At 36.7% G+C, this 22407-nt stretch overlaps 1 protein-coding gene across 3 annotated transcripts in view; it reads left to right on the plus strand.

The window, feature by feature from the left end:
- The window catches only part of Arhgap18 (Rho GTPase activating protein 18), a 169586-nt gene that overhangs the window by 139708 nt on the left and 7471 nt on the right, over nucleotides 1–22407 (plus strand). For all 3 annotated transcript variants that reach the window (XM_078019193.1, XM_005335362.4, XM_021733311.3), the window contains exons 8-12: nucleotides 3038–3115; nucleotides 5751–5910; nucleotides 7502–7584; nucleotides 11749–11955; nucleotides 13799–13939. In XM_078019193.1, the coding sequence (XP_077875319.1) occupies nucleotides 3038–3115; nucleotides 5751–5910; nucleotides 7502–7584; nucleotides 11749–11955; nucleotides 13799–13939 (669 nt within the window). The remainder of the gene's footprint in view (nucleotides 1–3037; nucleotides 3116–5750; nucleotides 5911–7501; nucleotides 7585–11748; nucleotides 11956–13798; nucleotides 13940–22407) is intronic.

Here is a 22407-nt window from a genome sequence, read left to right on the forward strand (position 1 = left end):
TCATGCTTCAGTCTTGAGGCAGAACTTCTTTTTTGGAATATCCTAGGTTTTGCCTTTAGGCCTTCGATTGATTGGGTAAGGCCCTTCAATTTCTGGAGTGTTATTTGCTTTACTCAAACTATGATTTAAATGTTAATAGCATCTGAAAAAATCCTATCCCTGCAACATCTTGACTGATGTCTGACTGAATAAATGGACACTCTAGCCAAGTGGACACACAAAGACATCATTATACCAGGGAAGTTCTGTGAGCCTAGGTTTTCATAAGGTTCAATGATGCTTCTTCACCAGGCTGAGGATGGTATCCAGTCCCTTGAGAAAAATCTCCCTTTGTCATTTCTCTTGACACTATTTTGTTGTCATTGTTGTTAAAGTTTATTTAGTTACTTTTCATTATTTTCTCTTCAACATTCTCTAGACTCTGGCAGCCTGCTAGTATGAAGTATTGGTATAGCTCCAAGCTTTTCATTCATATGAAGAGTTTGCTTGTAGGTAACACTCATCTGCTTGTGTCCCCTCTGAACAGTAAGCAGCAAATCACAGTGGTCTGTCTTGAGAAGTGCCTTTGGATTCATCAGCTGGACAACTCAATTGGGTCTTCCCTCTGTTTTGTAAAAGGAAAGAAATAGAAACCACCAATCTACAAAGAGATTCATTACCAATTTTCAGAGGATTATACTTTTAATGTTTGAGGAAATATACCCCAAAAAAGGCCACTAGCAGAGCGTATCCACTACCATTGAGTTGTTATTTGGTATTTATTTATTTTTTCCTCAGAGGCACTTGGTTTAAACCATATTCTCATAAGGAGTTGAAAAATAAAATGTTGTTAATTTTAATTTAATGGAAAAAGTCCACTTTATAATCTAGTTAGCAGATCCAGTGTTCTTACTGACAAACTAATAGGCCGTACTAGGCATACTTTGTGTCAAAAAAGCCTGAGTTCATTTTTCAGTTAACATAAATCTATACTATATTTTGAGAAATGCTGTGAATTACTGATAAATTATAGAACATGAGATAAATTATTAAAACTAGCATATTCACTATATAGATCAGTATTATAATTTTCTATCTATTTTAAGTCTTGAAAATTAAAAGGAAGGCAAAATAGTATATTTTAATAATGTAATATGCAATGGTGAAAAAGTGTGATTTTCAAAGTGAGAAATATGAAAATATGAAATTCAGATTGTATACACACATGATTCTGTCAGATGTTGGAATTCAGTTTTTGAGAATAATAAAAAAGTTTAGAATATTGAAAATTCAGATGTTGCTCTCATTTAGTTATTTAGAAGTCATGATCAATTTTTTGTGAATTTAATGAAAGTGAGAAAGCATAGAAACTATGCTTTTAGTAGAAACTAAAAGCTAATTTGCTTCAGAATCTAACATTATTTTGTTTTATTGTTAATTTTACAAGGTGAAATAAAATGAAAATTATTCATTGAATATTTATAAATCTGGTGTTAAATATTTTATTAATTTTTTTTTTAGTTTCTATCCATTGAACAATGTGGATTTGAAAAATTTTCTGGTTTAATTTTTAAAAAATCGCATACTACTTCAACTGGTCAAAGATACTTCATCTAATAATAAATCCTTAGGAGAATTTTGTGACTATTCTTTGGTTAATTCTTAACCAAGCTCCCTAAAAATCAGAGCATCTTTTGACACCACCTAGCCCAAGGATAGAAGAGGTGATGTCATTAAAGAAAAATTGCCATTGCTTCCAGTGTTCACATACCCTAATAGAACTGATTTCAGGTCAAAGGAGCTCTTTTATGACAGCTAGTTTGGTTCTTAAGAGGCACTTTTTATATACAAGAGAAAAACAGGTCTATGTGGCTTATGGCACCTTGGTTAATGATTAAAGGAGTCTTCCCTGAAAAACATTCTTTTGTACTCTGGAAGATTTTATGCCTTAGGATATGCTGAGAATGTTATTCTGAGATTACACATGAGGCAGACTAGTTCTGTCTGATGAAGTAAGAGAAGGCTAAAGGGGAAAGTGGGTAGGTTGTAGGAAGGGAAACCTAAAGAATGCTAATAAATGCATTGTATTTAAACTAAGGATGTGGAATTGATTTCCTTAAAAATAACAGAATACCTCCATCAACAATTTGTGTACTGCCCAGGAAATGTGGGTTCTAGTTTTCCAGTTGGAAGATCACCCTATTAAGAAACTGACCACTCTTGTCTTCTTTGTAGCTTTCAATAGTTTGTCACCATAACTTCCCCCATTTGCCTTACTTTAATGAGTTTTTGGCTTATAGTTTTAAAAATAAGGGCTGGGAGCAGAGGTGCTTACCTGCAATCCCAGTTACTTGGAATCTGAGACAACAAATTGCTAGTTTGAGGCCAGCCTGGACAAGTCAGTGAGACCCTGTCTGAGAAAGGACTAGGGATATAACTCGGTGGTAGAGAGCACTTGCCTAGCATGTGGGAGGACCTGGCTTTCATCCTTAGAAAGAAAACAAAAAGACTTTATTTGTGGGTTCCAGAAGAGAGAGCTATGTGTAGTCATTGGCCATTGGTTTGATTTAAAAGTCCTGTTTAAGAACATTCAAGTTTATCATCAAAGACTTAAAAATAAATATTAGCAAACAAATTTTTTTCTTCATATTGTAAGTAATTCTTTCTTGGAACAAACTAAAAATGTGACGTCATTGTGCAGATACTAGAATTTATTTTATTTCAGAATATGTTGCTGGAAAAACAGAAGAAATGGATGTTCTTGGTTGCTTTTAAACAAAGAACATCTTCCTTCGTTCTGTTTGTTTGGAGTACCACAGCTGTTGTGCGAAATTATACACTTCTGTTGCAAAGTAAAACCAGAGCCAACTTTTTCTAAATTATAACTAGTTCTTGGACTTATTGTTTTGAATTGTGGTGGTGCATTAGCATTCAAAATCTCATAAAATCCAGTGTACATGTCATTGCAATCAGCTTTCATTTATTTATATATGAAACAGATGTTAAAATGTACCTGTTACAGATATCAAAATCAGCATGTTTTTCTGTTTATACACAGCTGATTTCTCAAATTGAAGAGGGAGGTTTGGAAACTGAAGGCCTCTTACGAATACCTGGAGCTGCCATTAGAATCAAGGTAATGTAACCTTTTGGCTCTGTTAATGTACAATTTTATTGTTTAATTATACTTTTGCATTTTAAATCCAACTTGTCCTCCCCACCCCTTATTGTTAACAAATTGGATAAAATAAAACAATAAAACATCTTAACACTTCACTTTATATTCAGGTTTTCTACAATCCCTTCTCTTTTTTTATAAGTTTTTATTTTTCAAAATTGCCATATTAATAACACTAGTCTAAAGAGAACATGATGACTCAAAATATTAATAGGGGGTTGTGATAGGTTTATCAGGATGAGTAATAGCAACTGAGTTTTTATTTTTATTTTTACAGGAACATAAGACTCTGGCACAGAATGGCCCTTGACAATAGTCCCCATACTTTGTTAGTGTTGGCGGGATGGCAGAATGAGTGTCCCAACCACACTCCCTATCGTCACAGTTCCTTTTCTTTCCATGGCCAGCTGATGCTGATAAGAGGCGAGGGGATTCCCAGACTTCCTGGTTTGGATCCCCATTTGTCCTTACCTTTTCTTTTCTCCTTGGGGTCCTGTGCATCCTCCTGTTCTCAACTCTGTGCTCCAACTCCTGTTCTGGGGGATAAAACTTCCAGTGATTGCACAATAGATATGGAATGACCCTGCAGGCAGAGTGTACTACATATATCTCCCACAAGACAAGCGTTTTAAAGGGAGTTCCTGTTCGGTTAGCAGTCATTTACTATCTCTTTTACGCTATCTTTCAAATTCAGCTTTGGCTCTAAACTGAGATAGCGCAGAGAAACTGCTCACATGCTAGATATTGTCTGACTGAATTTGAAACTCCAAGAATAAATAAGATCAAGGGAAGAGATCTTCTCTGTTCATTTCCTTAAGTCCTATTATCCTGTTTGACAACTTCAGAGCTGACCAGGATGAGATGATGCTCAGTGGGTGCATGCTGCCATTGCTTGTCATTACTGGGCTTTGGTGCTACTAGGATTTGGAATTACTATGCATGTATTCCACAGTTTGCACTACCTAGTGATAAGTTTCCTTATTCCAAGACACTAGATTCAGCCAACTTGGCTCTTCCTACACAGTGATCTCATTTTAATAGGATTCCAGTAATGTGACATACCCTGCTGACAAATTTCAGCTTGTGTCCCCTGGGTTTGATGTCTGGTACATAGAGGTCCCTGGAAATGCTTTGCCTTGTTTGTAAGTTTGATAACTTGCCGATGTCTTTCTGCATTTATGAACATCTACGGCGAGTTCACCAGTCAATCATGGGCATTGTGTGTGATTTAGGGATCAGCTCTTAAGAAATGAGTTCTCTTACAAAAGAATGGAAACAGGTAATGTGGCTTCATATTACTTATGTCAGCACAAGTAGTGCTTCTCAGTTGACAGTTCAAAGCCTTTGGGCCCTCATGAGCACAGCATGATGGCAACCCCACAGGATCCAAGACAGGTTGACTTTAGTACGGAATAGTGAATATATGTGGATTTTACTTTGTGATGGGAAGGCTGGCAGAAAAGACAACTAGATGTAATTTCTACAACGTCCAATTAAGTGGATTCAGCTGGGTTAACCCAGCCTCTTGTCATCCACCGGATTATGCAGCAGCTGGTTCATTACAAATAATTTAACGATAAGAAGCAAAATTTTTGCTTTTCTCTTTTCTCTTCCCTGCCTTACTGGTTCTTCCTGTTTTTCCTCTTTTCCTTCTCCTCTCTCCTTTTTCTGTTTTCTCTTTTCCTTCTCTCCCTCTGCCCTCACCTCTCCATTTCTAACTTTACTTGCATGCTTTTCACTAATTATAAAAATAACGAAGGTAGAGGATGGGGTTCTGTTGGGAAGAGATAATGTGATAAAAGTCACCTTACAAGGAAAATGAAAACCATCTTGGGGCAAACTGGTTTCACCTAATAGAAGGAAGTAACAAACTTTGACAGGATCTCTGACATGATAGAATTTATGCCATGATATTTATTTAAAAATGTCAAAAGTAGTGATCATTAAACTAAATTGACTTATTAGTTGTAGTTTGGCCAGCAAGTTTTGCAGAGTCTGTGAGGTAAATGAGTAGGTATTTCCAATTCTAAGTGGACTCTGAATGCTCCCTTGAGTTAGTTGAAAGCAGAATGGCTGCATTTGAAGACGGGTATATTGATGTATTTTCATGCCTTGTTTGCTATAGGATTTGGTTTTCCATTTCCCAGAGGTGACTAATCAGAGGTGATCCTCTGCTTTAGGGTGCAAAGATTGATTATGCATTTTGTTACACAAATACACTTCTAAATAACTAATTGTCTCTTTTGAGTGATTTGTTTTAATATCTTGAAGAATTGTATCTAGGTGAAGCCCCTAAATGGAAGGACTATTTTAACTTAACTAATTTTTATGTTCTATCATTACTAAAGTTTGAGTAAATTTTTTTTTTTTTAAATCTTGGCCTTAGGTACAATTTCTTCTTAGTAAAGAAAAACTGGGGTGGAGGTGGGAATAGTATTTTTCTGAGTAACGGAAGTATTGACTTTTGATACTTCAATATGTCTTCTCAGAGTGGAATTCTTGTAAAGCAGAAAACGTATCACTCTCTCGGCAGGGGAAAAATGCACTTACTGATAGCCATCCCCCCCTGCCCCCCCCCCCTTGTGTCTTTCAGAATCTTTGCCAAGAACTAGAAGCAAAGTTTTATGAAGGGACATTTAATTGGGAAAGTGTCAAACAGCATGACGCAGCCAGCCTGCTGAAGCTCTTCATCCGGGAGCTGCCCCAACCCCTGCTCAGCGTAGAGTATCTCAGAGCCTTTCAGGCTGTGCAGAGTAAGTGCCATCCCTCTTTGATGCTAGAGCCACCTATGTTGTTTTAAATGCATTTGGCAGGGTGAGGCAGCTAACCAGGTGTACCCATGTAGACACATTTTGACTCATGGATGACGGTAGGTGCTCTAATACCTCGGGCTGTTTCCCTTTTCTTTTACAAATATACATGTCTGCGTAAATAGACTACAGGATGTTCTCTTTGGGTACAGGTTAATTGCTTGGCATTTAAACAATACAATTGAAAGTTAAAACCCGGAAACTTAAGTACTTCTCTAATAGGAGTTGCAGAAGATCTCTGATGCGGTTTTTTTTTTTCCTTGCCAAGTGTTAAAAGCAACACTTACAGGAGAAGCTGTGGATTAACAGTTGTCATAAAAGCACAAGGAGATGTGGTAGAGTCTGAGCATTTTCCCTGAAAAATTAAATTTGGAAATTGTTGTGAGGAAGCATGGGACAGAGCACTTTGCTGCTTCGTTGGTGGAGGACACAGACTAGTTGTGTGTTGCAATTTTGTGGTCTTGGTCAAGCTCCAAGTTAATGTCTGTTATAGTTCTTGATTCCCTTTTCAGGGAACACAGCGATCTTATAAGGGTTATGTACCAGCACAATTATCCCTTTTACTCCGAGAGCCCATTAAAAAAGAAAGAACGCTGTCAACATGTTTAAGCAACCATATCTTTAGCTTCCAGACTGGGACACTTTTGAGTGAAAGAGGGACACTGTTAATAATTATGGTGAGCTACCATGTCAATCAGAACGGTTCCAGGTTATTCTTAAAGCATACAATATTGAGATGAATTCATGAGTCATTTTGTACCATAATATTTCTTCAAAATTTATAAGGGAAACATGAAATATGTTTAGAAGTATTTTTTAAACAGATTTCGTCTTTAAACAAAGGAAACCATCTTCTGCTTAAAATATTTTTTTAATGGTTAAATTGTGTTATTTTGCATACATCTCCCGAATATGGATTAAAGGACCACATTGATTGCTGACAAATGCTGGGATGATTCTAAATGTACATAAATACTACTTAAATGGGGTGAGGACTACTGAAGATCATAGATTCAGTGTTTATAATGTAGCTCTTAGATACTTTTAGTTGCTGTTTGGTTTCCTAATTCATTGCACAAACACATATTAAACACCAACTGTGTTCCAAGACCCTGTTTTACTTATTCCTGTTGAAATTAATGGACTCTTCCCATGTTATTTGTTCACTCACTATTAAAAGAAACACAAGATGCACCCTGATGCCATGTCATGGAAGGTCCAATCTTCTGTGTCTTTTCATTGGGGAATAATTATCTCACAGAAGTTAAAATTATTTCCAAAGCACTGTTGTGTCTGCAAACATAAGGCCGCTCGTCATATGATCACAGTTGGAAGTGAGCATTCTGAGGGAGAGGAAGCTCTTGGCAGCTGCTCCACTGATCTCCCACAAACTCTCTCAACCAGGCTTGCTGCTCAGTCATCGTTGCATCTTACATTTTACTGTAATGTTTATGCCAAATAACTTTCTTGCTTGAAAAGATAAAGAAAAATATTCAGAAAGAAAAGAGTTCAGATCTATCTAATCTATCTACAGATCTTCCAACCAAGAAGCAACAACTGCAGGCTCTGAACCTCCTTGTCATCCTCCTGCCAGATGCAAACAGAGACACGCTGAAGGTCAGCTGGGATAATTTACATTAAATATCCCTTAGGACGTAGCATAGTGATTTTTCATTATTTACAGTACAACAATGTGATGTTTACCTTGGAAAGATTAGTAGAAGTTTAAAAGGAAAAGACTTCTAAGGACTGATGGGGAGGGAAAGTCTTTAATTCTTTATTAACTTATTGTGTTGGTTGTTCATATTACTAGGTTTTTGCATTTTAGGTTTTTCTATAACATTTCTTCTACCAAAACAGATGATTAAGGTTCATTTGATTAATGGAAACAATGAATATCTTTTTGTTTCCTATTCTACATTTTCCAAATTCTGTTTAATGAGTGTGTATTAATAAGGTTAATAATATTTAAAATGAAAATCCTAAGACTCACTAATATAAATACAACCCACTATTGCCTAAGGATCTTAATCTTTTGTAGTTCCAAAGGGTAGAGTTTTTTAAATAAGTTGTTAATGGTGACTTAAACTATTTGTTAGCCTAAAGATAGACCAACTCAAATTCTAGTTATTTCTCTAAGGGCTTTTTTTCTGATTTATATAATTTTGAAATGATTTGTTCTAATATTCATATGTTTTAATGCCACTTATTATAAGTGTTATTAGAGGCTCTTATAATCAGTATGAATTGTTCCGCACTGATTTATTTTCCTCAAGGGCCAAAGTTTATGGAGTAGTTGTAAAGGCTTAATTATAAACTTTTATAAAAGAAAAAGGGAATTTCAATATATAATTGAGAGAATATTTACTTTAATTTTTGCCATTACCATAAAAATTGTTTTATGTAGGTGGAACAGGACCCTTGCCTTTTTATTCCCTGCATTTTTTTTTCTATTTAAAGTTAAATATCATGTTGAGAAATTTCATGTAAAGAAAAATCATCATTTGGTCAGTCTTGAGAATTTTTTTCTGCATCTTATAAAAACTCTTTGAACCATAAGTTCATGGGCAGTAGTTCTCTAATGCACTTGGAATGAACGTAACTCTTCAACTTTTTTGGATAAAGCACTTCCATGAGGATGACTAGGGGCAATGCACTACCTCTCCAATAGGAGAATGTCTAAAGAGTTTTCTCCCTTTTCTATGTCAGAAACAAATCTTCTATTCTACTGATTGTCAAATGCATGACTTGGAAGGCAATATTAGGGTAGGTTTGGTTTTTGTGGCAGAGACCGATGCTAGGACTAGTTACACTCGGATATTGCCATAGCAGGGCTACTGTGTAAGAATGTGTAGATTGTTGCTGAAATGGGTCCAGGACAGAGTGGGGCTGATTTTCTGCCTGTCCTCTAATTACCAGCCATGCCCTTGATATAGTTTCCACTATGTAGGAAGATTGGGGAACATCTTTTTCTTACTCACATAAAAATGCCTGTTGGCATGACAGCCCTGTGAACAAGGAGTGGAAGGTGAAAAGTGAAATACACATAATTCCTTAAAATATGGATATATTCAAATAAATTCTCCGAGTTTTAGAAGAAAACGCTGATTCCAGTATGTTTGCTATTGGGCTGGTGTAGAAATCTTTGGACTTTGCCTTCCAAGTCTGAGGTGTATTCTTTTAACAATTTTGTTTAAAAGTGTATGTTTAAAATTTAGGGTTGATTTCTATTTTGCATGTAAGTTTACTAGAAGATAATTTTTTTAATGGAGAAGGATTTTTTGATCAAAATTTGGGAGATGCAAATAAGTAATTTTACATATTGACTTAAGCTTTAGTGACTCAAATAGCCAACATTGATAGTTTCAAGCAAGAATTCTAATGGAAGCCTGTAATGGTATATCATAAACCATAAATTAATAAACTTTAAATTTACTTCTAAGAAAGGAAAAGGAAACACATTGCAATGTAATTTTAGGAAACTTAATGCAGAGTTCCTGTGATGTATCCAGTGCTTGCACTATTCCTCAGCTATCAGGAGAAAGAGGATCATGTGTGTACTTTGTGTAGAGTATTTCCACAGCAAATCTAAGGAGACACCAGGCATACCTATAAAGTGACAGGTGTCTTTGGGCAAGCTGCTTAATCAAAATTATTTGTTGTTTTGAATTATTGTGCATTTGGACTCTTGATCATACTTACCTTTGATTTAGAGAATTAGAAGAATGATTTTAAAATATCAAGAGGAGATCCATGTTAATTACCCATATGTATTCTTTTTATAGTTTTATTATATATTTTGTCTCAATCCTTGCAAGCTATGAGACTGAAATATCCATTTTACAACTGAAAAAATTTAAAGCACAGAGATATAAAAGGATTTGCCCTAAGACCACACATAGCTAAGGAATAACTGTGCTGGGATTCAAATGCGTGTTTTCAGGGAAGGGAACTATAATGACTCATCACAAAGGAAATACTTTTTAAAAAAAGGACAGTTCTTACAGTTTTTTAAAAAGTCATCAGTCTTTTATTTTATTTTTTATTAGTTGCTCATGATAATACAATGATCTTGACATATCATACATTTGTTTCAAATGTATGATAATTTCTCATTTTTCCAAGTGTACAGGTTGCAGTATCACATTGGTTATACGGCCACCAGTTCTTAGTTTGTGGGAAAAAAAAAATACTGCAGTTATTTCAGCAAGGCGAGGCTAACATCTTATTAAATTTGTATCTTCTTTCCTCCTTTTCCTCACTCCCTTCCTCCTGCTAGATAGCATCCTGATATTAATATTTCGAATATCTTTGCATGTGCGCACCATGATTAAAATAATTACCTATGTTTTTTTGTAATTTATGCTCATAAAGAGACACACTGGTCCCTATACAATTGTTCTAGTCTCCGTGGAACAAAATTAATCATTTTCCAAACTTCAAATTTTTCTCTTGAGAACTTGTTTCTATTGGAACACTAGGCTTGGATTACAGATATTAGATAAATCTTGCTAGATATTAAGTTTCTATCTTTGTTTCAACTTTCCAAGGTCTATAGAGCAGCTAAACTTAGTGTTAGTACTTAAGACTTTTTGTTTTTTTTCCCTGAAATCTTGTGAAAGACAGTTTGTATTTTATTTTGTCTTACCATTATAATATATTTGGTATAGTATACTTTTTTAGGTAGAAATTTTGGGCTAACTGTGCAAACATGACTGTTTTAGTCAGTTGTTGAGTCTAGAAACAAAGGCCAAATAGATCTTCAATTAAATTTCTTCTCCACATTTGTAGTTGTGTGAACTCTAGCAAGTTACTTAACCTTCTTGAAAACAGAATTTTCTCCCCTGTAAGAGGGGATAAGTACAACATCTGTCTTCTCTAAGGATCAAGCTGATCTCTGTACTGTGTTTTAATGCACTGCCATGCCCATAGAGAACTTCAAAGACCTGTGCATCGGTGATTATTCTAGACAAATGAAGAAGGCAAAAGGAGAACTTGAAGCCATGTCAGAGCAGGCTGACCTGAGCTGCTGGTGACTTTTGGGGAGGGCAGGTGCAGAGGAGACTGGGCATCTGCAGTAGAGTTAGAAGTGGGTAACATCTGAGAATAATCTAGCCTATTTGATTGAAAGATTCCCTTTCTTTCATTCAGTAAGAATTATCTTCTCCTTCATCTTTCCTCTTTTCCCTCATTCCTCGTGTCAGTCTTCATTCTTTTTAGGTTCCAGTCAACTATTGAGTGCTTTCACTGAAGGCGAATGAAACTCGGGGTGAATGGGTCTTTTTAACATTTAAGTCCCAAGTTTTAATTTTGCAAATATAATAAATATTCAAATATTTCATTTACCATAGTATATTTGTTGCTCAGTTTAAGTTTTTGTAGGTGTTCTACATCTGAGATAATGGGACAAAATGGGTTAAGGATATTTTTTTTCTTAAAATCCCTAGAGATAAAACTATAGCATGTTCTAAAATAAGTGGATCTTTGTATGATATTTTAAGCTATTTTTCAATGCTCCATGGCTCCTAGAGGCTTAGTAGGTTCCTAGTTCAGATGGTACACTCTCTGCCTCCTGCAGACCACACAAGCTATGGTTCTTCACAGAAGCCAAGTACTGTCTCCTGGTGGACTGGCCAAAGGAATAAGGACTGTGGGGTGTGGCTGGCTGACTGTGGTTTTACACATCTTAGTTTTTAAGTGACATAAAAATCGTGTCTGCTTCAATGCTTTAATCTCTTATCTCCATGTACAAAACAAATCTCATGGTCATTTCTCTTTTAGGCCCTGCTGGAATTTCTCCAAAGAGTCATAGATAATAAAGAGAAAAATAAAATGACAGTCATGAATGTAGCAATGGTCATGGCCCCGAATCTCTTTATGTGTCATGCATTGGGTCTGAAGTCCAATGAACAACGAGAGTTTGGAATGGCAGCTGGGACAGCAAACATCATGCACTTATTGATTAAGTATCAGAAACTTCTATGGACAGTAAGTATGTTTTTGAACAGCATTAATGACCATAGAATTTCTTTGCATAATTATTTATAACAATTTTGAACGTGCTTTTATGAAGCAGATATAAAAATGTAATGTTCTTTTTTAATGGTTTAATAAACACATTATATTTTTGTTACCAGTTTTATAAGATTGTATTTAAAATTTGTGAGTGCAGAAATTAAAGGCATTTTATTCACACAGGTAAGGAGAACCTTGTGAATTTCTATTTTATTTTTTTTGGTACTGGGGATTGAATCCAGGGGTGCTCTTCCACTGAGCCACAATCCCAGCCCTTTGTATTTTTTACTGGTCCTTTCACTACCCCCGTAGTTCCCCATTTACAATTTTCCTTCCCCTCTCAGATACAAAGGCCTTGTGCTAGGTAGGCAAGGACTCTACCACTGAGCCACACCCCCAGCCTTATTTTGTTTAATTTGGAGAAGGGTCTTGGTTGGCCTCAAATTTGCGATCCTCCCATCTTGACCTCTGGAGCAGCTGGAATTACAGGTGTATATCAACTTGCAAGGCAGGGTTATTATTTATTTTTTGTACCGGGGGTTATACCCAATGAGGCTTTATCACTGAGATACAGCTCATTCCTTTTTATTTTTTATGACAAGGCCTTGCTAAATTGTTGCAACTGGCCTCAAACTTGTCATCCTCCTGCCTCAGCCTCCCGAGTCACTGGATTACAGGCATGTGCCACCATGCCTGGCAGGAGCTGTTTTAAAGAGCTATTGCTATCTTGACTTCAGTTTATTCACTGCTATTTTTCATAGACCTATTATTTGAAGGGACACACATTTTGTACATTGATTGCTGAGACTGTCTTGAAAATGGTTTTTCCATTTCATCCTTGAGTTTAAGTTTTGACAGATAATCAGGACATAGTGATAGATGATAGGTTTAGTTGATTAAGACCTCATTTTCTAGTGAAATTTAGAATTTGAGTGAGAGGCATTTAGAAAAACAAACTATAGTTCTAAGCAAAATTATAGTATTGAAAGAAACCCCAGATATTTTGTTAAAAAAGCAAAGTGATATTATCTAGATTCTGAACTTTTTATTTTTATATTCTCTATAAAGGCAACTGATACAGGTCAGGTCAAAATGATTTTTAAGTCATCCAGTTATTAAGTATTAATTTTTTAAATGCTAATTTTATTTCATGTTTATAGTTTGGTAACTAAAAATATATTTCATTGTCATATGATTCTAAGGATCAATTTTTCCTGGATTATTGCTAGCTCCCTGATGGTAAACTTTTCTTTTCCTGACAAGAGGCCTCTTATTAGAGGGAGACTGTAGGTTATCTACAGGGGCTGTAGAGAGGTGATGGCAAAGGAAAATTCGAAGTAATGGCCTGTACTACTAATCCCCTAAAGGAGTCTTGGTCTTGATATTCATGGCATGGAAGAAGTCACTATGCCTTTGAACTTCACAAAGCCTCTTTGGAACCTTACACAATGGGTGGTCAATTTTATCCTGTGGCTGCTTTTTGTTAAGAGAGAATTTAATTTTTTTTTTTTAGTTTTCGATGGACACAACATCTTTGTATGTGGTGCTGAGGATCGAACCCGGGCTGCGTGCATGCCAGGCGAGCACGCTACCGCTTGAGCCACATCTCCAGCCCCTGTGGTTGCTCTTTATCATATTATTCATTTAGGAAATGTACATTATCGTTCCATAGATTTAATGACTAGTAAAAATGCAAAATTGTAGAGTCTTATTAAGTAGAACTTGTATGCCTCTCAAAATTCAATAAAGAAATGTTTGTAGTTCTAAAATGGTAACCTGTCTTTCTTCCCCAAACTAAATTTCTTTTTTTCTATAGATTCCCAAGTTTATTGTCAATCAAGTGAGGAAGCAAAACACTGAAAACCATAAAAAGGACAGAAAAGCTATGAAGAAATTACTGAAGAAAATGGCTTATGACCGAGAAAAATATGAAAAGCAAGATAAGAGTACAAATGACGTAAGAAAATTGTGAAGATCTGTATTTATTAATTTGCATTGTTTCTATAGTGAGACTTTATCACTTGCTAAGCCTTGGTACTACACATGAGTTAATGTATTGATAACAATAGCTATCCTCTGTTACTCCCAGTGATAAGTGTTGACAGCTGGCCAGGTTTGGTGACTCAGCATGTGACCCATTAATGGGGAGCAAAGAAATATAACAAGAATGAGCAACTCAGACACTCAGGACTCCCACAGAGACTGTTGCCTACTGACTATATAGTATCTAGCAAGTGAAAAATCTCCTTCATGAACCTTTTTTTTTTTGTACTGTGGGGTCAAACCCAGGGGCACTTAATCACTGAGCTACATCCATAGGCCCTTTATTTTATTTATTTTTAAGTTACAGGTGGAAACAATCTTTATTTTATCTTTATGTGGTGCCAAGGATCGAACCCAGTGCTTCAAGCATGCGAGGCAAGCGCTCTCCCTCTGAACCACAATCCCAGGCCCTCTTCTATTTTATTTTGAGGCAGTGAAGCCCTAAGCAACTTAGAAAGATCCTAAGTTGCTGAGGTTGGTTTTTAACTTGCGATCCTCCTGTCTCAGCCTCTGAAGCCCTGGGGATACAGGTATGAGCCACCACACAGGGCTGCTAGTTTTTCATCTGTAAAATGAGGGAAAACAATTTAGACAAACTGGCTAATGTTGGTATAGGGCTTAGGATTGTTCTTGGACTTAAGTATCCAAAGGTTCTCAATTTGATCAGAAGAATTGAGTTATATTCTAAAGAAATTAAGACATTTTGAACAAAACATATCTCACTATCAGTATTTAGAAAGGTCTGTAAGAATGTATTGACCACAGAATTTGCAATAAAACGTGCATGAAAACGTTTATGAATTGAGTTACCAAAGCTCTAGCATAGGATCATGAAATGAAGGGTTTCTATTGTTCTGTTGGGGTGTGAGTACACCCCTCGGCACCATGGTGGAGGTTGTCCAGTTACATGCTGACATCTTGTGGAACCTTTTGAAAATGCAGTAATCGGCCTTTGTCTGCTTCTTCTGCATTGGCCTGCTGAGAGAGCTAGTAATGATATGACCCAAATTTTCTCCTAAATAGATATACAGCTTTCTTGGCATTGTGAAATTTTAAATAAACTTTCAGTGCCCTTAAAAGCGCACAAAATGATATAGTGAAATAACAAGATTGTTCATATTTTTTTTTTTGAAGTAGGACTTGATATTATAGGGCTGGGGAGGATTTTTGACAAATCATTTTTAACTTTAGAATTCTTTATTACCTTCAACACCATTATAAATATTGGATATCTTGTTTTGTAGCCCTAATTATTCATATTGACTTTATAGCCTTGTCTCTCTATAAGGCAGTTATACTGTGGTACTGAGCCTTTAGTAGACCCTTGGGAGATACCTTTTTCATAGTAAGTCCTTAACAAAAAGTGAAAAGGTTATTTTCTAGAGGGAAATGTTTAATTTTTTGTCACTTACAGAAAGAGCATTAATTTTTATTTCTTCTGTTTGCACTTTTGAACTAATTAGATATAAGCTGGGCAGAAAATTATCTCTGCCCTATTGAAAAGCTATGTTGACATTTTAAGGCCTGAAATTTGAATCTGCTTTTTAATATATTAGCTGTAACTTTAATAGTTTTTGGTTTTCCCCGAGTTTGGGTTTTCTCTGCTGTTCTACAATTTAGTTATTCACTTAACAAGATGCTACTGCTTCCTGGATGTCAAGCTCCCACTCAGGTTAGGTATTCAGAGGCAGCTGGTGCAGGGGACTTGCCCTCAGGGAGCCAGGAGAGGAATGTAGCTCAGAGGTGCTAGAGGTGAGTGAGTGGAGCACCGTCAGGCTGGAAAGCAGGCAGTAGACACCAAAGAGCCTACAGGGAGTCAAACTGAGATATCAGGCGTCACCAGACCTGATCTAACCCTCAGTGGAGGCTTCCTGGCCTCACTGCCCAGGGCGAGGTCTGTTTGACCTGTCATTGTGGTTGAGAATCTTTAATCAATTTCCAGAATTTATTTTTCAAGTTGCTGTAATTTTTAATGGGGAGAGTAAATAGGCACAGAAAATAATTACTGAAAAAAAATAGAAGTACTAGGCGAGTTCAAATACTATAGATATATGGTGGGTCAGGCAGTACAGATTTTGCATAAGTTTCTTCTACCCTCCTCACATCCAACCAGTATCCATGTCCTGTGGGTCCCACTGGCTCATAATCTAAACTTCATTCTATTCCCAACTGGGCCTTGGCTCCATCCCAGGACTGTTTTAAAAGTTATATATAAAACTTCTAACAGCAGCAATCCATGTTCATTACCAACCATAAACTCAGCATTTTGGTATATTTCCTTCTTACAGTTCTGTGGTCCATGGAGAAGTAAAGTCCATGATTAAAAGACAACCAGATTTGGTTTCAAATTCCAGCTCCACGACTTACTATCTAGATCAGCTTGTTAAGATTGCTGATTCTGAAATTGTGCTCTATATGTGTACTATGAATTGAAAGGCATTCTGCTATTATATATAACAAATTATAATAAATGATTTTTAAACACTGCTGATCCTCACTTTCCTCATCTGAGGAAAAAAAAAATCAAAGGAATATACTCTACCATCATGATAATGTTTGTAAAATGTTTACCATCATGCCTGACCTGGTAAGATTCACCAAAAATAAGGCACGGTCCTTAACAAATATTGCAGTAAATTGGGTTCGATAATTTTGCTAGGATGGCTTTATCAGCAAGATAATGTATCAAGCAAAGGGAACAGACTTGAAGTATCAGTTTTTTATGTCTTGGGTTGATATGACTGTGAACTGACTACATGGGTGCAAAGTTCATGGGGCATCCAGGGGTGGAGGTGCCTAGAGATCGTAATGGAAGCCATACAGTGTGCTTCACAGCACACAAGCTGGATATGTAGAATGAGATAATAAAAGCATAGACAGATCTTTGGGGACACTAATATTTAAGTAGTGATCCAATGAAGAGGGCAGTAGAGCTGGTAAGAGGCTATGAAGTCATAATGTTTTAATTAGCTTTTTCTGCTACCGTGACCAAAAGACTTGACAAGAACAATTCAAGTAGGAAAAATTTATTTTGGGGCTCGTGGTTTCAAAATTCTCAGTCCATAGATAGCTGGCTCCATTCCTCAGGCTTGAGGTGAGGCAGAACATATGTAGTGTTGGAAACACTATGTAGTGGAGAAAAGCAGGGCAAGACATGGCCACCCAGAAGCGGAGAGAAAGAGCTCTGCTCAACAAAGACAAAAATCTATACCAAATAATCCACCTCGTGCAGCCACATCCTATTAGTCTGTTGTTACCACCTAGTTAATTAATCCTTTCTAGGGAATTAACACACTGACTAGGTTAAGGCTCTCATAACCCTATCATTTCACCTCTAAGCTTTCTTTTATTGTCTCACATGAGCTTTTGGGGAACACCTAATATCTAAACTAACAAATTGAGCCAGGTGTGGTGGCACATGCTTTAATCCCAGCAACTTGGGATGCTGAGGCAGGAGGATCAAAAGTTCAAAGCCAGCCTCAGCAATTTAGCAAGACACTCTCAAAATAAAAACGGGTGTTGGCGGTGGGGGGAATGGGGAGGGATGTGGTTCAGTGGTTAAGCACCCCTAGGTTCAATCTCTGGTACCCCCCCTCAAAAAAAATGTTGAAGAATGTGTACTGTCTTAGAAGCACAGGCAGGAAGAGCAAAATAGAGCTGGGGTAGTAGTACCAATATGGCAGGGAGGAGGTGGTTTACGTTGGATAAAGGTCCAAGGGCTTTTGCATTTGAAGGTCAGTTATGACTTTGCCAAAGTATTGGCGGTGAGTATTGATGGCAGAAGACAGATTTCCAGGGATTGGAGAGTAAAAGAGATCATGAAAATGCATCAAGGTAATATTTTTAAAATTTTGCATGCTATTAAATCTAACTATACATAATTGGGCATTCATGTTATTAAGATATGCTTGACTAGATAAATTAATAGTTTGAGCCAGGTTGTAAGACACACTCAATTTACCTAATAAGACAAATGCTTTTAATGACTACAGCATATTAAATACTATCTGTTATCACAGGAAGAAACAATTGGAGAAAATAACATTGTGAACCATTAAAAATAACCATTTGCTGATAGGTTTTGATTTGTAGGGATTGATGTCCCTCATACACTTAACAGAAGCTACATGGCTTCAGCATTCAGCTCTAGCACTGCCATTAATGAGTGCAAGTTATTTAATTTTATAAGCTAGGGTGAGATTAGTGGTGTTTGCCAGAGTTTTCCATGGAAGCATTTATAGTGTATAGAAATAAAAAACATTGTCAAGCCAATCCTTAGATCTGAGTCAGAATCTTCCAGAGTGGGACTTGAGTATGTGAATTACATTGAAACTGTAAGGGAACACCCTCATTTGGTGTGTGTGTATATTTCCTTAATTGTACCACAGATCTTTTTTCTAACATGCTCAAAAGTAGAAATTGCATGAACCAACATCAATAAAAAAATACATTTTTTTTCTTTTAAGAAAATCAGACATCCCATAATTGCTTCTCTAACTGATAAGGATGTGGGGGCAGTTGGTTGTGAGCTGCTAAATCTTCCAGGCTTGGATATCTGTTGTGGAATTTGATCTATATGATCATCCACCATTCAGGCTCACTTCCCACAGGAACCTATACCTTTAGAAGAGCAAGGGACTTGGATATGTGAAATATGTTATGCTCCTCACATCTGACCTCACTGGTCAAGGAAACAAACGTTCTCATCGCATGGTTAACTGCAGGTTAACTCAGGATGGCCTGATGACACAAGCTTCATTTATTGCAGAGGAACTCAAGTTTTAGAGAGGTTATGTGACTTGCCAGAAGTTCTGGAATGATCTTGTAGCATTTTAAAGTTCAGGGCTTTGGGCAAAAAAAAAAAAAAAAAAAATTGTTGCGGCTACCAGAAGCATCCTCATGTTGGCTGCATGCAATATGGAGTCTTGGTTTGTATGCCCGTAAATCACACCTCTATTCAGAATTCCATCTCTGGTTTTATTTAGCAGCTCTCACCCCAGAGCAGTATTGCAGGTATTGTTTCCAGCATCTGCTTTAGGTCTGGAAACAGTCACTTGGAACCATGTGGAAAATCAAATTACAATATCAAGCACAAAATCTTGTTTTTTTTGTGCACTATTAAAAAAAATCAGAGTGTCATAAAAACAACCACATTAAAAGAGAAAAATATCAGAACTTGTTTCACTGGAAATTAAAATCTTATTAATTATGAAAGATATTAAAGCCCCTTTAAAATTGTCTGAACCTATAAGTTGGAGAAAAAGTTTGAGGCATTTGGATAATGAAGACCCAATTATAAGCAATCCTAGTTCAGGATAGTAGAGAATCCCGTCTATGTCACTACCTGCAAGTATTGTTGATTTTGACTAGGGTGATGAATATGCCATTTTTGTTTAAGATACCTTGCTAAAATGTCCTTATTTAATTTTCTAAAGTATATATCTGGCATTTTTTAAAAAAGCTCTATTTCCAGTTCGCCCTTTTGAAGATGAAAGGCATTTTGTGTAGCATTAAAAATATCAGCTTTATAATGTTTTAATGAAAAGAAATTTTCTCTTATGATCTGACATTAAATTTCTAGAGAGCAAAAATATGAACAAAGCCATATCTTATGAAATACTAAAATCATTCAGGCCAAAAAAAATCAGATTTTAAAAAAATCTTAGTTCAATACATTAAAAAAGTACAAAATGAGATCATCTTCTCTACTGTAATAGTCTTTGCATGCAAAAGAAATTAATACCAAGATATAAAATCCTTGGTAACTAAACCTTAAGGATATGTTAGTCAAATACTTCTCCAGAACTACTGTGCATCACATCATAAGCATCCCCTCCCACCCAAAAAGGGGATAGTGTCGCAGCTGTTACACCAGAGAACATGAAATAGGAAGGTCACAAAGATTATACTGTGCCCAGATTCAGCTATTATTATGGCTTAAGTTAAGAACAGACTGTTTGGCTTAATGATCAGGCATGTTGTGTCTTTTCAAAGCTTGGCAGCTCAATGTAATTAGTATACTAATAGGATTCGAGTTTGATGCAGCATGATTCTGGAGCTTAATAGCAGTTGTCATACACCATTTAAACGAGAGCTTTGGCATCATTTACTGTTTATCATCTTCATGTAAATATCATTTTGGCCTTCCTTGTCACTATACTCTGAAAAACTTTCCAGAAACAACTTTTAAGCTCTCTCTCATTACATCGACTGGCTAAGCTCATCTCCAACAGTAAAGGGCATGGTAGATTCATGGAGTCAGTCTCGGCATTGTTGCAAGCGTTGGGGTGGGATGAATTAAACCGAGACTTGTTCCTCTCATAGACACACAAGTCATGCACTCTTATCTGGTTTGACTACAAGTTCTCCAGTTGATCTGGGAAGTTGCTGTGTGTCATTGTCTGCCCCAATGAAAAGTATCGATGTGCCCACTCTGTGTGAAATGAGTCGACCTTTTGACAGTCAGTAGATTGGGAAGAGTTAATGCTGAGCCCGAGCTGGCCTAGCCTCATCCCCTGAAAGGGTGTGGGAAATGTTCTACTCCCAGCCATAAGGAACCCACTGGAGAATGCCTAGGCCATTCCCCACATTGGCAAAATTCAGCGTTGAGCACATTATGATGTTAGAAAACTGCCACATAGACAGAAAAACTCCCAAATGCCTTCAGAAGCTACTGCCTGAAGTCTTCCTTTTTCAAACTCCTAACTATCAGAAAGACTTGAGTATGTCTGGTGGTAGTAGTAGTTATTGGACCCCATGCCTTGAGCATGCTAAGCCTGTGCTCTGCCACTGATCCCTACAGGCCCTGCCCAATTCTCTGGATTGTGTGTCAGATGTAGTTCTCTTGGAAATTCTGACCCCATACTAAATCAGTGCTGCACTTTTGAGGAAGCATAGCCAAACTCTCCAAGGCCATAATCCCTGAATTCATTGAGAATGCTTAGGTCTATGCTTATTAGTGTAGGCCTTCAGCTCTCCTTGAGATCCTTAGAGGGGAAGAGGGCTATACCCCCAAGTAGGTGCATGCTACTGTTGGAAACCCTGACTTTTCTCCTTGACTCTCTGCAGAAGTAAATGACTAAATTATTTCATATAGCATGTTCAGTTGCTTTCTATCAAGAAAAAGGAAAAATGTGAAAGAGTAAGGAATACTATGTGATAGCTTAACTTCTTTTAGACAGTGTGTCTAGAGTTATATTTTGGCAATAAAGGAAAGCATGTTGGTAGGCTTTTATTTTGGAGAAATGTTATATACTGTCAACCTATCATTTTTAGTGAAAAAATAGTGATTCATTTAATCAATTAACATGAGTAGCTACAGCCATAGATATGTGGCATATATTAGAATGCCCATCATATGGGGTTCCATGTAAGACATTGCTTTTATCCTATGGATTATGGAAGAGAAGGGTGCATAAAGTATGGGCTGGCCTCCAAGTATAGATAGCAGAAATAGTCCAGAATTAGGATAAAGCGTGTACAGATAGGATAACATGTGGTGGTTGTAGTGAATTTTTGTTCATCTTTTTAACCAAACAGTGGAGTATACACCAACAGTTGAGAGGGAAAGGCAGGGAGTAAGGTTGCTCTATCCCCTAGTTCTCCAATATATTTTCCTGGTACATTTTGGTTTTATAATACATTTCTATGGATCTTCTGTATATAAAAACTTACATTAATACTTAAGGTGAATAAAATGTTAGTTGGATTTTTTTTTTAATATTCTTGGGCTAGCTAACAGGTAGTTATGGAACAATGTTTGCTACTATTACTTTCTTCCAACAAAACCAATATGGAAGGATATTTTGCAGCCATGACTTAGTCACATACTTTAGAGTTTCAGATAACCAGTATTTCTTATGTCAGCTTAGCCAGTCATTCAAGGCCCTGTACAAGATGATAATAGACTAAGGGAATTTAAAATGCCAATTACATGTGACAATGTGTATTGTCCTGAGTGGACAAGGGTCCTGTAAATACAGTTCAATGCTTCATGTGTTGCTATTACACTGTTTCTTGTTTTCCATTTCCTATTGAAGGAGACATAGTTGAGGACAGGCCAGCAGGTAGAACGGTCATAGTAGGAAATATAAACTATAGAGATTATCCCCAAGGGAGAGGTCCAGATTGTTCCCGAGTTGTGTTACAGCATTGATTTAACTGCTCTGCAAAGAAAAAGATTAGTACCAGAGGAGATACCCCAGGCATGGTAAGAAATTGTTCAGCTCATTTTCTAGTATGTTGTAAATGAAAGCGATTTGTCAGTCAAGGAAAAGGTAAGTTAGATTTTTATCCTAGAGGTCAAGTTACATGACCTAGGTAGTAGAAGTCACAAAACCAAGCTGAGGGTCCAGTCTGGACAGGGGTTGGGGACAGCCATGC

Source organism: Ictidomys tridecemlineatus, chromosome 8 (assembly GCF_052094955.1).
Source record: "Ictidomys tridecemlineatus isolate mIctTri1 chromosome 8, mIctTri1.hap1, whole genome shotgun sequence".
In the NCBI taxonomy this organism is placed as follows: Eukaryota; Metazoa; Chordata; class Mammalia; order Rodentia; family Sciuridae; genus Ictidomys; species Ictidomys tridecemlineatus.